The 18,582-nt window shown below is 32.7% G+C and overlaps 1 protein-coding gene across 1 annotated transcript; it reads right to left on the bottom strand.

The window, feature by feature from the left end:
• Positions 1-7,202: 7,202 nt before the first annotated feature.
• LOC125188984 (geraniol 8-hydroxylase-like) lies at positions 7,203-9,466 on the bottom strand. Its single transcript, XM_048086122.1, has 2 exons — positions 8,470-9,466; positions 7,203-7,968 (listed from the first exon to the last, which is right to left on the bottom strand). The coding sequence occupies exons 1-2, from the start codon at positions 9,403-9,405 to the stop codon at positions 7,348-7,350; spliced, it is 1,557 nt and encodes a 518-aa protein (XP_047942079.1). The 5' UTR covers positions 9,406-9,466; the 3' UTR covers positions 7,203-7,347.
• Positions 9,467-18,582: the final 9,116 nt, after the last annotated feature.

The following is an 18,582-nucleotide window of genomic DNA, read 5'->3' as shown; positions in this document are numbered from 1 at the left end:
TGTAAAAATAATACTATAATTGAGATAATATTGAATTGAAATAATACTTTCTCCGTCCATAAAAAATAATCTTATTTGTAAACGACGTGAGTTTTAAAGAAAAAATGGTGAAGTAAGAAAAAAGAAAAAACATGAGTAAAATAAGAGAAATAAAGGAAAAAACAAGCATAGTACGAGGGAGAGGAGAAAAAATGGATAAAGTATAAGAGATAAACATTCTATTTTTAGAAATGAGACTATTTTTTGTGGACGTCCCAAAATATCAAAATGAGATTATTTACTGTTGTGTACATGAGAAATATACAATATAATAGTATATAGTTTAATTTATTAAAAACTAAAATAAGGAGAATGAAATGGAATGACCATTCTTTAGCTAAATGGAAGGAATAGTTATTTTCATGGAAACGGAATAGTGATTTCTAAGAAAAAAATTTACCAAACAAAAAATTTGAATAGAAATAGGAATATCATTACATTCTATCATACCAAAAATGGTCTTATATACTCCCTCCGTCCTACAGAAATTGGTCATATTTCCATTTTCGGCAGTCCCGTAGAAATAGTCCATATCCATTTATGGAAACCTTTTTCTTCTTCTTTTTCCTTTATCAATTATACGTTAAAACTTGTGCCGATCTTAAATGACCTACATCTATGGGACGGAGGGAGTAGTATATTCAATTATTGTTGTGTTATATTATGGCATCTGCTTTGCAAATTAGAACTCTCTATTTTTCCCTTTTGTATAAATGTAAACAATTTCTTTTCAAATTTCCAGAATTTCTCGTCCTTCCTAATTTAAATAAACTTTGTAAATATTCACAATTCGAAAAATTTGTGGATTTTGAAACAATGTAACTGCTGGTTTAGAGGTTTCCACACAATAAATTTCATTGAATACAAGTAGTTGCAGTGGCCCGAATAATAAATACGCTATGTTAATTTAAGTTTTAATAAGAGCCCACACATTATGATTTGGTGATCCGAAATAACTTCATTGGGCCCCATGTATATTCATAGTCAAAGCCCAAATCTCTTTATTCACGTTCTATTCCACATGTTTGACTTACCATATTTACGGTTCAAATGAAGATTGGTTTATAATGAATGTCATATTAGCATAATTTCGGTTCAAATAAAGATTGGTTTTTATATGCATGTGATACTAACCATAATTTCGGTTCAAATAAAGATTGGTTTATATGTATTTGTAATAAAAGATATAGTACTCCGTAGGAGTTCTTGTTTGACTCGAAATGGTTTTAAGAAATGGAGTATAAAAGAAAGTAAATTGAAAAGTTAGTGGAGTATAAATTTTAATTTATATATTTTCTTGTAGTAATATTTTCTCTGTCACATAGAAATAGACTGAATTTCTTTTTTCCGTTCGTTTTATAGAAACTTTTTCTCCTTTTTTTACATAACCATTTATGGCTCCACTAACCAATACTCCCTCCGTCCCATTGAAGATGACCCACTTTTTTTTTTAGTTTGTCCCAACAAAGATGACCCATTACTTAAAATGGAAACACATTTATCTCTATTTTATTCCCTCTCTCTTACTTTACTCTCTCCTCTTAACACACAAAAATTAACTGCATAAAATCTCGTGCCGCCCAAGGAAGGGGTCATCTTCCTTGGGACGGAGGGAGTACATTATTTAAGTATTTTTTTTTTTGTTTTCTACTCACTCCGTCACCGATCAAGAGTCACATTTTTCCATTTCAGTTCATCCCCAATTAAGAGTCACACTTCATTTTTACCATAAATAGTAAGTAGATCTCACATTCCACTAACTCAATTCATCCACATTTTATTATAATATAAAATAATGGGTCTCATATTCCACTAACTTTTTCAACCAACTTTTTTTTACATCTCTTAAAACCCGTGCCCGGTCAAAATGTGACTCTTAATCGGGAACGGAGGGAGTATTACTTTACCATTGCGTATTAAAATTTATGTCATTCAATTTGCTTGTTTTTATGAGCCGAATGGAGTATTAATTTTATACTCCCTCCGTCCCACCTCAAGTGATCAACTTTCTATTTTGGGTTGTTCCACCTCAAGTGATTGATTTTCTTTTTTAGCTAAAAACAAAACTTTAACCATATCTTACTTTATTCTCTCTCTTACTTTATTATCTCTTTCTTACTTTATTCTCTTTTTATCTCTTTTACTTTTTTCTCTTTTATACTTTACTCTTTCCACTTAACTCAATACATATAATTTTCTTAATTTTCATGTCGGAAAGAAATCCATCACATGAGATGGGACGAAGGAAGTATTAAATGTGAGTAAAAATGAATCAATGGAAATATAGACAGTATGATATAACATCCTAAAATAACAAAATAAAAAAATCCTTATTGTGAAATGTAGAGAGTAATTCATATTCAAAACATAATTCTATTTTTACTATTATAGCATTCAAAGTCAAATCATTATCCATCTCAAGATCAAATAGAAATGCGTAATAAACTAATAATGTAACGAAATTTCATCATAAGTACTCCAGATAGAGCAACTCTTTTTACAAAAGACTATGGTCAACAAACTTTGATGTTTCCAGATGGAGATCCATATTGTTTGTTGTTTCAACGAGAAAGCTTAGACCATACTTTTATAATCCGTCACATTTCTTTGTTCATGCTTTTTTTTTAATTACATATTATCTTGAAATTGACACATGGGAAAAAAAAATCCAATTTAACATAATCTATTCTAATCTAAAGTGCAAGTTTGCTAAAAAGATCTTAATGTCCTTTTTGAAGGAAAAATGGAAAGATGATTATCTAATTCTATCCAAAAATAATTTTTTAAGGTAAAAATAATTGAACAAATAATAGCCCAATAAAATGCTAACTTCTTGAAAAAGTTTTAAAACACATTTAAATAATGCACTACCATTATTTTTTTATAATTAAGTTATTAAATTTATATAGTAATTAGCCTTATATTTGAGTTAAATTGGAATTGTGCTAGAAAGTTTAGTTTGTCTTCCATTTATTTAGGTTAAAATTGAGATTTAATCATTTATTGCAATATTTTTTCTCTAAATTAATTCACAAGCTAAACGACAACACATATATGCAATGCATACAATTTTCATCCTATATTTTACTCAATTAAGGTTTTTAATTCTTTTATTTTAATTCGCCTCTAATTAAACAATACTACTAAGTTTATAGATTAAACTAAGAAATAGGATGAAATTATATGTATTTAAAATTAAATCTAACTTATAAAGTTTGTATAACTTCTTAATATATAGAGTAGTGTAAATTGTCACATTTTCAAAACAAACAAGATGCATAAAATATGATCGTTATTTTAAGTGATAATAGTAATTTACTTTTTATACATATATGTGGCGGGAAGTAAGAAATTTATTCGTTCCAATATAAAAAATTCATTTAGTCTTTGGCAATGTATATCAAGTTATGCTATGGTCTGAAATTAAAAGAAAGAAATAAATAGTCAACTAAAATGTGATTAAACTTGACTTCTCAAAGAAGTTTTAAATTTTTATGATTTAAATTATTCATATATTTAATGTGGATATGTTTAATATTCTATATATTTTTTTCAAATTAAATTTTTATAAATTAAGATATTAAATTTGTATATTAATTTACCTTTTATTTGGATTAATGACTTGCATAACACTTTCAATAAACATCTTTACTCACTTATATTTTCTTTATTTGTAATATATTTTATTCTAATTAATTTCTACTCTTTGATCATTAGTCACACATTTTATTTTTGTCATTAATTTTATTGTCTTCACTCCACTTAGAATATAAAATAAAATTGCATAAATGTTTCATCAAGTAAATTCTTCATTTTGAGTGAGACAAGATAAGTACATTTCTATTTTTTTAAATCTCTATATTTTTTTCAATTTTTATTTTCTATATATTTATTATATTTTATATTTATTATTTGAAATGCTTATGTATTGTGTATAGCTCTTGTGTTAATACTAGTTTGATAAAAATGATGTTTAAATTAATGTTACAAACGCTTTTAACTAACAATTTGTGATACTATTAATTGTTTTATCCTCTCCATTTGTTCCATTTCCAATTATGAAATTGATTACTGCAAGTCGTACACGCTATTCTAAATTGAGAATCTGCAAAATCAATGCGACGCATTTAATGCTAGTCAACGGTATCATATTTTAATTTAAGAAATATTGTTGGCCGATATTTCAATACGAGTCACATTTCGTGTGACTACGGGTTTTACGAAATGTCCAGAATAGTGAGTTTAAAAAATTAGTGGAATATGAAATTCATTTTTTTATATATATTGGTTTATACGTTATAATATATGTGGGTGAAGTGAGTTGGTGTAATGTGGAACTTACCATTTATGGTAAATTGAAATGTGGTTCTTATTGTGGAACGGACCGAATAACAATTATTTTGTACCTAAGGGCGACATATTTTAGAGCACTCACAGTGGGTGACTCATTCTCATCATGGGCATACAATTATGATTTTGTTGGTATTTTGTGTAAAATGAAATACTAAAACCCCTATAAAAATAACAAAATATAGAAAAATATTATCTCGTACAAATTTTAGAATATATAGCCCTTTATACTACAATAATTTATGCGTCCGCTCTAGTTCTCAGAGCACTCCCAATGGTGCCGGCTAAAAGTCGGCGATTTTTCGCCGTCTATCGCCGACCAATGGGAGAGGTCGGCGATAATTCGGCGATTTTTCCTCCCGTTTTATCGCCAACCGGCGAAAAATCGCCGGATTATCGCCGAATTATCGCCGACCACTGTGGGCGATAATTCGGCGATAAAAATATTTTTTTATTTTTTCTCTTCATTCTCTCCCCATTCTCATCCCTTTTCTCTCTTCATTTTTTGTTTTTACTTTGAATTTTTTTTCCATTCCTGTACTATTTTTTTTTATTAATTTTCGTCGTTGTAATGTTTACCCGTGTTTAATACAACGAACTTTATTACTATTATTTGTTTTGTCTTATAAATTAAATTAGCTAGCTTTATTATATACAAAAATAAAACAATTAAATTAGTGATGATGTAAAAATGAAATGTTGAGTTAGGGATAAATAAGGGAGAAACCATTGGAGCAGATTGACTAAAAGTTGGCTAAAAACTGGGGATAAATTATGGTGCTGATGTGGCGCTGATGTGGCAGGAGTTAGGGAGAAATAAGGGAGGTTTTAGGGAAACTGTTGGGAATGCTCTTACGATGCATTGGAGGGAGACGTTACTTGGCGGTTTTTAATTTTTTAATTTTTTTGTTCTTTTTTTTTCCTTTTTATAATCATTTGTTCTTATTTTTTATTTTTCTTTTTTGGGCTTGGGTCATGTTTTGAAACGATATATTTGGATTTTATTTATGAGTTAGGGGTCTGCCTAAACCTCCCACCTACACTGGTGTTCTTTATTAAAAAAAATAATACTTAGCAGTTTTTTTAAATTTGATGTTTTTTTAAAAAAAAAATTCTTCTTTTTTCCCTTTTTATAATCATTAGTTCTTGTTTTTTTTATTTTTCATTAATTCAATTAATTTTATTTTGTTTATTCTATAGTCAATAAGATTGAATTCCATTTACCCTTAATTAATCCAATTAGTCCTGATGACTATCGAGAATTATATCTAAGTTCAAATATTTAACTAAGCATTATTCATTGTTTAATAATTTATCTTTAGTTATAATATATATTGTATTATATAATCTTAATAATGGAGTAGTTTATATAATTCTGTTATACAATATGTGTAGCATAGAGCCAATAAGATAATCTCTTTGTCCCACAATAAGAGTCATGTTTTGCTATTTTGGTTCGTCCAACAATAAGAGTCATATTTCACTTGTGACATAAATGATAAATAGGCAACATTCCACCAACTTATTACATTCACATTATATTATAAAACGAATACGAGTACTCTCAATTGGACTAGGACAATTACCTATTACCGCCCAATTGGACCGATTTTTGATCCACACCAAAACAATATGAGTACTCTCTTTGTCCCACTTTTAAGAATCTCAATTGAATTTAACATAAATTTTAAGAAATATAAAAGAAAATTGATACAAAAAGATAATGAAATATGTGTCATATTTTTTATATAGCTTTATAATAAAATGCGAGTGAAATGGTGTTAATGAAATATGAAGCTAATACTATTTATGAAATATTTTATTTGGGATGGAAATTGAAACTCCTAAAGTGGGAAATATGGAGTACATGCTACTCAATATATATAAGTTGAAGTTCGGCCGCCTTGGAGTTCTAGTATTTAATTTGTTTTGACTTTTTTGGCAATAATGTATGAATATATATGCTGTTTATGATCTCGACTGAAATAAACAATAATAAGATGCGAATCTTTCTTTTGAGTAAGAACTAAGTATGGTTTTTGTCTTCATCGATACCATGTGAATTGCATTTCATCATTCGTTGATTAATATATTGTTTATGATAAGATTCTTGCTCTTAACAAAGCAAAGGTGTATATCTCTAGGAGATTTTGTCCAAAATCAAATAACCATGTGTATTGTGTAGGATAGTAGGAGATCCTGTGCTGCTACAATTACAAACTTTTACTATTTTTCCACTGTATTCCTTCGTTTCCATCATAGTTGAGTTATTTTTTTATTTTAAAAAGTTTCCTTATAGTTGAGTTATTCCATATATTTCCTCAATCTCAAAAGAATATGCATTTTGAGTTCGACACGAGTTTTAATGCAAAATTGACAAATTAAGAGAGTTAGTCGAGTTTCCAAAATTAAAAAAATGCATATTCTTGTGAGAGAAAAAAGTTTTCAAAATAAAAAAAAATGCATATAAGAGTGAGACGAACTAAAAAGTCAATAATGCATATTCCTGTCACATCAGCAGCCACTTCAAAGCTTATTTCTCTGCAATGAGAGCCCATCAGGAGAGCCTATGCCTATCTCATTTCTGATTTCTCACTTTTTCTAACTCTTATTTTATTTTCTCTTATATTATTCTCTCTATTTTATTCACTTTCTATTCTACTCTCTACTTTTTTTCTCTATTACTTTTTTATTTATCTAGTACTTAACGCACTAAACATCCATTTTTTTAATTCTGTGGCGAAAGCTCTGCCTCAACTACGAGGGAACGAATAAAGTATTTTTTTCAGGCCCTAATAGGCCAAAACAGAACATGGCATAAACAAGTAATCTTGATTGATGCATCATTAATTTTCAAGAAGGGAATGTGGCATTACATGCTTTTGCAAATGACAACAAATTTTGCTATGCAAAACAACAAGACAGAAACATGGCCCCAAATCCCCTTATAATCTATCATCAATCATACAAGCTAGGATCAGACAATCTTGGAGTGGGGATAGCAATAAGAGGGTGTTTCTTCTTCAAAACAATCCCAAACTTCTCTTCCAAGTCCAACTTGTGGCCATCAGGCACACTCCAATCGAAAGAATGAAGCAACGAAGCAAGTGAATACATGAACATCCTCTCAGCCATGGCTACGCCAGCGCATATTCTTCGCCCCGATCCAAAGGGGAAGTACTTGAAGTCATTGCCACTGTAGTCCCATTTCCCATCAGAAAACCTCTCGGGGCGAAACTCAAGAGGGTCTTCCCATACAGAAGGATCCCTGTGGATCGCCCACACGTTCACAAATATGCGGGCGCCCTTAGGGATGGTGTAGCCGGCCACCACACTTGTCGCGCTGGGGCAGTGAGGGACGAGCAGAGGCAGAACCGGGTGCAGGCGCAGAGTCTCCTTCATCACTAGATATAAGTAGGGCAGTTTGTTGATGTCGGATTCTTCAACAATCTTGTCCTTTCCAATTACACTATCAATCTCTTGCTGCACTTTCTTCAGGATATGTGGCTTGTTCATCATCTCAGCCAATGCAAACTCCACCGAGTTCGATGTTGTGTCCGTCCCTCCCACTACCATATCCTGCAATACGCAAACCATATTCCAGTTTAACTATACTCGCATTCCTGTTTGGTCTGTCTCAATCAAAATGACTCATTATTAAAATTAGAAACACTTTTACACTAAATAACATTGCATAAATCTCATGCCACAAAAAATGTATCAGCTTCCTTGGAACTGAGAGAATACAAGTCAAAAGACAAGACCACCATCCCAAATCAGACACTAATATGTGCATAAGTAAGAATGACAACTCTTACAAACAAGGAGTCAGGATCATTATTTTGTCAATATGAGATATTATGTGGTAATCAATTGCAAATCCTATATATTTTGCAAACTTCAAACTATAATATGGATTGTTAGATTTCAAGATTTGATATCATCATATGGCAAATAGCTTCAACATTTTCAACTGATTGACGTTGCGTTGGCATTTTTAAATCTTGAAATTAACAATGTAGATCATAGTTTAAAATTTACAAGAAAGATGCAGTTTGCATATGATCACTAAGGAGTTACCATGAGGAGAGCTTTAACATGACGAATGGTAAAGGGAGTGGAATCCCCATCTCCACTAGCATCCTTCATCTGCAGCAAAATCTGCAAAAAATCCTTACTTCCACCGCCGCCACCCATCTTCAACCTCCGATCAATCATAGTCTCAAAAATCCCATCAAATCTCTTCGCCAAACCTCTCATCCTCTTCTGAATCCCCTGCAAATCCAGCCTCTCCAGCACCGGAAAAAAATCCGAGAAATTCGGAGCTCCGAGGAGCTCCGTCATCTGCCCGACAACCTGCTTGAACTCCGCCCCAAGCCCCTCCCGCTCCTCCCCCTCGACCGTGCCGCCCCACAGCATACTAGTAATCACATTCATCACCGTCAGAAACATCTGCTCCCCAACATCCACCGCCGCCGCAGCCTCAGCCTTCCGGTGGAGGTGGGCGATCGTGTGGCGGAGCTCGCGGCGGCGCAGCGCGTAGACGGAGTCGAGCGTTGCGCCGCTGAGCATCTCGCGGACGCAGACCTTGCGCAGCATCCGCCACTCGGGGCCGTAGGGGGTCCAGACGATGTCGGAGCCGCCGTAGGAGGCCTCCTTTCCGGCGACCGGGACGTCGCGGTTGGCGAAGGTGGTGTCCTGGATTTTAAGGACCTGTTTGGCGAGGTCCGGCGAGGTGACGACGACGCCGAGCTTCTGCCCGAGGTGGAGCTTGTAGATGGGGCCGTGGGAGCGGGCGAGGGCGGCGAAGTAGGAGTGGAGGTCCGGGTCGAGGGAGAGGAGGTTGCCGATCAGGGGCAGGCCGCCGGGGCCAGGTGGCAGATCCCGATTGGTTGACCTTTTTATGATAAGGAACGTCGCAATCGTTATAACGGCTATTGCTATTGATGCCATAACCGAAATGGAGATGGGGCCGTTGCCGTCGGTGGCCAACCAATAATTCGATAAGGGATTCATGGTTAGTGAAGGGGGATGTCTGCTATTACATATTGTAAGCTACTCCTATATATTTATAGTAGCGTTGGAGTGATTCATAAATGTAACAAAATACTAGTACAATATCAAATTTCCAAGACGGTGCAGCTCTATCGTTTCAAATAAATAAAATGTCAAATTCCAATGACGTACCCCATGGGGTTGAATTCGGTACACGAATCTTCATTAAAGAGGACAACATTTTTTGTTTTTACATCGAATCAGATATCATTTGTAGTTTTTATTCTTCAAGAATATTATACTATATCTATGTGGACATTGATACTCCTCTCGCCTTTTGTCTCATAAAAATACTTACACTTTTTATTTCTGTTCATTCCATAAAAATATGGACACGTTCATTTATAAAAAATTAGCCCACAACTCAAGACTCATATACAGCAATTTAGTTATTCGTCACAATTCATATTTGAAGGAAATAAAAAAATTAAAGGGACTGTTTTTCTTTCACATGAAAAAGACATATATACTCCCTCCGTCACACAAAAAATGTCACACTTGTGGGATGACACGAGATTTTATGAGGTTTTATTTTGTGTGTTAAATGGAGACAGAAAATACTATTTTTATATTCATGTGAGAGAGAACTTTTTCCAAAAATAGAAATGTGATATCTTTGGTGGGACAAACTAAAAGGAAAATGTGACATCTTTTGTGCGACGAAGGGAGTACTTACTTATAAATCCGGAGGGTATTTTGGTCCAAAAATGCAAAAGTCCCTTTTAATGATATTATTATATCAATATCCAAGGATGTGAGCTGATGCTTTTAAAAAATATATACTGTAGATGATATTACTTGCAATGTCGATGGACTAAAAATGCGATTTTCTCATTTTTTTTTCTAAACATGATTTAGTGACAAATACGGAATTTGCATATTTTTAAGGGCTAGATTTGACTCGTTTTAAATGTCAATCGTGCAAATTATGTTCTTAAATTGCATATATTATACATTTGGTATTTTTGATGTGTTTGTTGATAAATGATAGAAAAAGATAGAAAAAAGATGCAAAAAGGCCAAGGTGCAGCAGTCTCTGTTTGAGCCCATTCTGCCAGCGTGTTTTAAGTCCAATCAGTGCTTACTACATATCATTCTCTTCGTCTTCGAAAGAGCTTCGCTTAGATATCTTGCACGTCTCAATCGGAGTTCTGTGGAGAAAGTTATGACTATTCTACGAACGTTGCGCAGTGCAGTCAAAGCTGGCGGGAATTTAGGCGGAAATTCACGGAAGAAAAGAAATTACTCCCTCCGTCCCCCATTAAGAGTCACATTATTCCATTTCGGTCCGTCCCCAATTAAGAGTCACGCTTCATTTTTACCATAAATGGTAAGTAGGTCTCACATTCCACTAACTCACTTCACACACATTTTATTATAAAACCAATATAAAAAGGTGGGTCCCACATTCCACTAACTTTTTCAACCAACTTTTCTTTACATTTCTTAAAACCCGTGCTCGGTCAAACTGTGACTCCTAATCGGGGACGGAGGGAGTATTATATTGGGAAGCATGAAGCCAAATCTCTCCTATTTCTTGTAGGCCACGAAAATTATAAAAAATAAACCTTTTTTTCATCCTATAAATACCTCTAACCTAATTCATAATCTTCATTTCAGAGCCTTCAATCATTCCCCCTATACACATTCCTCCATTCCATCTCCTACACATAATTCATCCATCTTCCATTGGAGCGGAGCTCTGCAGATCCAGGCAAGAGAAGACTGAAGATTGAAGATTTAACCTTGGGTTTTATCAATTTCTTTCATGTCTAGTACTTTTATTTTTGTTTTTACTACTTGTCTATAAGTAGTTAAACATCATTTGTAGATTTTTTTGTGAACACTTTTATGAACATGTTTTGATTTATTGAATTGAACCTTTTCCTAGCTCTTGTGATTGTTTTGCTTGTTCTTGTGCTTTTATTGTTCTTTTGTCTGACCAACTTTAATACTATGTCCGTTTAACTAGATTAATCGAGAGATAGCTAGTTTTACGTGGTAAAAGGAACGAGTACAACACATAGGTTTATCTGCACTCGAGAGAGGGGACCCTTTGTGAGGGCTTGAGTCTTAGGAACTTAAGGAGTTAGAATCTAATCTATTGGAAGGAAACTTTGATAGTTAGAGCCTAATCTGCTATAGCTATTGGAACATCTCCTTATGCTTGCCTATGGATCATGTTTTATGCTTTCTCTCTTGGTTGAACACACCCTTTCGCAATTTTGATAAAAAGATTTGGACCTCGCTTTTTTATGTTGTCTCTTGGTCCATATGGTGGCTGAGGAACAAGGTGATATTGAAAAGGCGGAGCCAAATTGGGATGTTGAGAAGAAGCTTATCTTATGGAGATTGGGATCATGGACTAAAGCTTGGTGTCCGGGATTTCCATTTCTACCAAGTCAAATGAGCGAGGAGCTGCCCAAAGTTAGACGATGGACAGGAAAAAGTTAGGCAAGAAGGTGATGGTCGTTGCTAAGGTGACCTCTCTTTGTTTTATGTGTAAGCTTTTGTTGGATCCTTTTGTCTGTTCTTGTTAGTCTAGGTGTTTTGGCCCTATAGCCTTTTTTGGTTTTTTGTTTTAGACTTGTTTGTCTTTGACTTGCTCACCCATTCTAAGTGCGGTTTGAGCCTTTATTTTATCGGAAAAAAAGGTGCACTCGAGAGAGGGCTTATCTTAGAATCGCGACTTTCCTAATAATCCTAGAGACACATAAAGGTAAAGGTTATGTGAGATTAATCATCACTAGGTCGTAGTAGTTGGATCTAAAACTCTACATTCTTTAGCCTGTTTTTTTGCTTTCTTTTATTTTTTATTTTATTTTTGCCTAGTTTATAAATCCAAAACCCCAAAACTCCGTGTCTCTAGATAGTATATGACGCTTAGTATATGATATCCAGTTGCGATCTTATTTCCTGTGTTCGATGTCCTGATTTTGACCTTTAGCTATACTAGATCTACCCTGTAAATTTGCTGGTATTTTTAGCACTAATAAATAGTGCACCAAGTTTTTGCGTCATTTTTTTTATCAATTGAAGACCTATGAAAAGCTTAAATATTTTAAGTTAAATTAAGATAGAATAAACTAAATAATGGAATGAATTAGATGAGGAAACAAAGAATAAAAATATATAAAATATAAATAAGATAGTAAATTGATTGATATTATCTAAGAAATGTTGTTCATAATTATAGATACCTATAGGTTTTTTTTGAAAAAAAATTTAATAAGTGATTCAACTTTCTAAGTGCTCCAAATAGTAGTTGTATTCAATTTCAAATTGTAAATCAAGTAATAATCACTGTCTTTTTGAAAAACATTGTATGATGCCAACAAAAGGAGTTTTTAATTTAAATAGTTTGACAGGGTATGGCTAGAGTACAATATTGATAAAGATGATTCGTGAATACATGCAGTAAAAATTGGAAAACAATTGGATGAATGAATCTAAGTTGTATATAGTGCAAGATAGATTTTCAAAACAATTAAAATGAAAACTATTCTTCACGGTTTCAAGACATAACAATTCGTCAAAAAAGTTATCATCTATCGTCTCGTTAAGATTGTATAGACATCGTACATAAAATTGAATATTTTTTTATTATTATTAAGAGTGAAACTACAAAAATATTCATGGACTTTGCCGTTCATACATATGTGATCTCTTGACTTTAAAAATATTATTTGCAGTCTTTGGACTTAGATGTTTGCACATTTTTATTCTTTTGCACTTTTTTTTTTCACACTGAAAATGCCCCATAAGCCAACTATTTTTCTTTGTCAAACTCAATTATGCTGGCACACTATATGATAATATTTTTTAACCTTCACTTATCTATATTGATGGTTATTACTTATTACCAAGTTTTATGGTTCATCTTATTTTAGTTTGTTCACTTAAACAGTGTGTAAACTTAGAAACTTGAAAACTAGATGAAATTAATTCTTGGATAATCTAACATATCAAGGTAATAAAAGTTTCTTCATGCATAATACCATAGTCTTGCATCTGAAAATGGTTCAAGAACTTCGATATATATTTATATCTTGATATTACATAGAAGAAATTGTTGGCAATTAAAAACTAAAAGTATAACATATAACTATCCCACATCGATGTCAATAGAAAACTGAAACTAGTATATAAGTCTCATGGGCCCTCCTTCTATCACCAATTGGTTTTAGGATGGAACCCATGGATTTGTAACATGGTATCAGAGCGGGTCGCCGACTGTGGGTCAAATTTAACTGACCCAGCAGTATATCTGGGCCGAAACCGAAAAAATGACTGACCCAGCAATATATCTAGACTTAAAATTTGGGCCAAGTGGTCCAACCGACTGAAAAAAATTGGGCCAAGTGATCCAATCGATCAGAAAAAAGTCCAACCCCAACAAGGTTCACCTTGAAGGGTTTGAGGGAGGGTGTTGGCAATTAAAAACTAAAAATATAACATATAACTATCCCACATCGGTGTCAGTAGAAAACTGAAACTAGTATATAAGTCTCATGGGCCCTCCTTCTATCATCAATTGGTTTAAGATGGAACCCATGAATTTGTAACAGAAATCATCAACAAAATAGACTTTATCTTTATTTGTATGTTAATTGATCAAAATCAAATAATGTTAATTCTAACTTCAAGATTTCTCTTATTTTTTATATTAAAATAATCTAGCAATTAATCATTAAAGTTTAATTATTATATATTAGTTGAAGATGTACGTTTGGAGTGATGAAGGCATACAATGAGCCAAACAGGATCTGGGGTCTGATTCAAACTGTTCATTTCCTATCAAGACAATGTCCAAATTCTTTTATCTTGTCACCGTTATCTTCGTCTTTGAAATATCTTCACGTGGGTACCTTGTACGCCTCAATCGAAACTCAGATGAAGAAGTTATGACCATTTGATGAAGGCTACGCGGAGCAGTGCCGACCCGAGAGTTTTTTGACCAACCAAAACGCCCGGGTTGGCACCATTTCGCCTGGGTCGGGCGTTTTTCTCGGAAATTGCCAAATTTTAGTTTTCAAATTGGTTTCTAGAGCAGTGTTGGGGGGATATTTGGACATTCTAGGACGAAAAGAGAGAGGGGAAAGGAGAGAAAGAGAGGAGGAAGAAGAGAAGGAAGAAATGCCGGCCAACATTCCGACGAATCATCTCCAAATTTCAATTGCACTCAATGAGAGCATGCTTCCTATAATTTTAATTGTGATTTTTACCATGTGTTTAGGCTAAACTATCAATGTTGCTCCTAGTTGTGATTTAGGCTTGTTCGAATGTATCTACACCTTTGAATTCATGCTTTGACATCGTTGATGAGTTTAATAATAAATTCTATCACTTTAGATGCATCTATCGTTATATATATTTAATCCTTGTTTATCGTCTTTTTAATATAGACTTGGATGGACTAATCAATTGATGTGTTGTTGAATTTGAATTGTTCAGAGGATAATTTGACAACGGGTTAAGTAAGTTTATATAGTAGATGATCTTTTATTCTCGCGCTTCAGCAGAATTTAATATCTTTGAAAATTAGTTCTATTAAACAAGTGTTAACTGACTGTGAACTATAGGTCGCAAACATGTTCAATGCAAGCGATTAGCTAGGTTGATTAATTAATCCCAAAATATGTGTTTTTGATGTAGGTGTAGAATGATTCAAGTCTAATGAGCAACTTGGAGTGACATGTCTTTCCGTTTGTGAAATCCTTCTGTTTTTATGTTTGTTTCAATTTTGTCAACATCTTTTAAAACCAAAAATCAAACTTTTGTTATGTTTTTATGTTTTTTTTAAGTTTAAACAATCTTTCACCTCCCTGTGGTTCGACACATGAAATACTACTTACGACGTTGTATTCTTGCAGCATTGTAGTATTATAGAGTTAATTAATTAAACTTGATATATTGTGTAAACTGGATAAGATACTCTAAAATACGCATCATTACTCCCTCCGGTTCTCATTAAATGCCACATATTTCTTTATTTGGACGATCCTAATAAATATCTCATTTCATTTTTACTACTCCCTCCGTCCCACTTTAGTAGTCCCGATTTACCATTTTTGGGTATCCCACCCACTTTAGGAGTCCCGGTTAGAATATTTCATTAATGGTAATAGACCCTACATTTCACTAACCTTTTTCCACTCATATTTTATTATAAAACTAATAATCCCTCTATCCCGGCTAAGATAACACATTTCTTGGTCGGCACGAGATTTTAGGAATTATTGGTTAAAGTGTTTAATTGAAGAGATAAAATGTTGGTATAAGTATTAAAATAGAGAGAGAAAGAAAGATGAATATTATAATAAGAGTGAGAAAAAATAGTTGGGTGTATTAATTGGAGAGAGATAGTTTCCTAAAAATGAAATATGTATCTTAGTTGGGACAAACTAAAAAGGAAAACATGTCATCTTAAACGGGACGAATGGAGTATATAAAAGTAGAATCCACATTCCATTATCTTTTTTACTCCCTCCGTCCCGGCTAGGGGTGAGCAAAAAACCCGAAAACCGAATATCCGAACCGATCCAAACCGAAAATTTTAAATTCGGTTCGGTTTGTTCGGTTTTTCGGTTCGGTTCAATTTTAGAATTTTGAAAATTTCGATTTTTCGGTTCGGTTCGGTTCGGACGAAAAAAAAAACCGAAAAACCGAATTTTATTAATATACTATATATTTAAACTAAACCCTAAAAAATAAACTCCCCACCCACTTCCGCCTCCACTCCTTACTCTTCTTCCTCCACTCCCATCTTTCTCCAATCTGCCTCCATCCCCAGAAAATTCTCCAATCTGCCTCCATCTCCAAAAATCTCAACAAAAATCTCCAGAAAGCTCTCCAATCTGCCTCCATCTCCAGAAATCTCTCCACCTCCAAGCCTCCAGCCGTGAGCTGTCCACCCACGCTATTGCACTCGCCTTCAGCTTCACACCGTTGCCGGTAACCTCCGCCATCCAGCCTACACGCAGGCGACTCCAGATCTGGCATCTCCCTAAATGCAAATCTCTCCAGCTCCAGCTTGAAATTATGGAAATTTAAGATTTTTGTTGATTAGTTTACTGTTTAGTGTGTACTCATTTTGTGGAAATTGTGGAAAATTATTGTTGATGAGTTCATGCGTACCCATTTTGATTAGATTAGTTAATAATGAAATTTAAATTTTTTTTATTTCGGTTTTTGGTTGTTCTTGATGATGGATGAAAATCAATTTTTCTATTTTTTTGGTTTTAGCTTTTTTAGTTTTTTAAAAATCTTATAGAATTTCGGTCTTTTTCGGTTTATTCGGTTTTTGTAATTCGGTTTTCGGTTTTTCGGATTTCGGTTTTTCGGTTATTCGGTTTCGGTTCGGTTTTAGTTTTCAATAAAATTCGATTTTTCGGTTCGGTTCGGTTTTGGCAAAAAACCGAACCGAAACCCGAATGCTCACCCCTAGTCCCGGCTAAGATGACACATTGCTTAGCCGGCACGGGATTTTAGGAGTTATTGGTTAAAGTGTTTAATTGAAGAGAAAAGGTGGGTGTAAGTATTAAAGTAGAGAGATAAAGAAAGATGGATATGACGAACTTTAAAATTAGTCTAAAATATAACAAATTTTACATTTTGTTTGTTATTTCTCAATCCAACATCTTTGGCGAAAAACTTATTCTACGTGGACAACTGTGAAATATTAATGATATTTAAGACCAATTTTTAAGTTCGTGATAAATAGGATAAAAAGTCACGTAGAAAACCACATGGATTTAGTTGTGCCAATTAAGATTTAAAAAATGCACATAAGTTTGTTGGATATGTTGATTGACCTGTCATGTAAAATAAGAAATAAAATGTAAAGTTTGTGATATTTAATATCAATTTTAAAATTTGTGGGAAATACCAAATTTTTGGCAAAAGTTTATGATTTTAGGGACCAATATCCCTATTAGTAACGATAAAAAAGAGTGAACTACATAAATAGTACCAGATCTTTCACTTTGGCACAAAAATTGTATTTGATCTTTATTTTTCTTTTTCATTTTTGGTACCTCGTGACAAAAATAACTATAGATACCAAACATGTGATTTTTGAGTCATAAAGGATATCTTTGGAAATTTTAGTTACATAGTACCAAACATGTGATTACTTGTCTTTCCTTTCTTCTTTTTTTTTCTTCTTAGTTTCTATTTCCTCTTCTTTCTTTTTCTCTTCATCTTCTTCTTTTCTTTTCTTTTTTTATTTTATACATACAACTAATTAACATTCATAATACAAATTAAGGATAAAACACCTAATGAAATCAATTGTCTAAAATAATAAAATTAATTGAAATATTTTTAATTTAATTATTTTACATCATTTCGGGACTAAAACACCTAAATAAAAATATTCAATCATTTTGTACATTATAAATATAATTTATTATATATTATTTATTAATAAGATAAAATAATAAGTAATATTTATTATTATTTAATATTATATGATTCATATTTTAAATAAATATCTTATAGTTATTTATTAATTACAAATTAGTAGTATATAATAATATAATAATATTAAATATAATTAAAATTTATATCTATAATTAAATATGACATCATTTGAATTATACGTAGTATTAAAAAATAAATTAAATATTAATTTATAACATAATAATAATAATAATAATAATAATTAATAATAATTATTAATAATACTAGTATATAAGAGAAAGATAGAGAAGATATATATATCATTTTAGGTTCTCTTTTCGTGTATGCTCAAAAATGTCCTCCATAGCAAAAATGTGAAAATGTGAATTTTAGGGGGCATTTTGGGTGAAAATTAACCTTAGGTACTCAAAATGTGATTTTTGAGTTAAAAAACGATATAAAATAAAAATCAGGTACCATTTTTATGCGGAAGTGAAAGATCAGGTACTATGTTAGTTCACCCATAAAAAAAAGTTTATGAAAGTATAGAAAATAAAATTATTCAAATGCATTAGTTCAGTGCTCGTATAACTACTTCAATTTCATTCTGGCAAGAGTGATAGAGGTATAAATTGTGAGTCTGGCAAGTAGATTGATAGAGTTATAAATTGTGAGTCAATAATGAAAGTGTAGAAAAGAAAACTATTCAAATGCAAAATAAAGATAGAAATTAAA

This window comes from Salvia hispanica, chromosome 5, assembly GCF_023119035.1.
Source record: "Salvia hispanica cultivar TCC Black 2014 chromosome 5, UniMelb_Shisp_WGS_1.0, whole genome shotgun sequence".
NCBI lineage: Eukaryota > Viridiplantae > Streptophyta > Magnoliopsida > Lamiales > Lamiaceae > Salvia > Salvia hispanica.
This window is presented reverse-complemented; position numbering and strand designations above follow the sequence as displayed.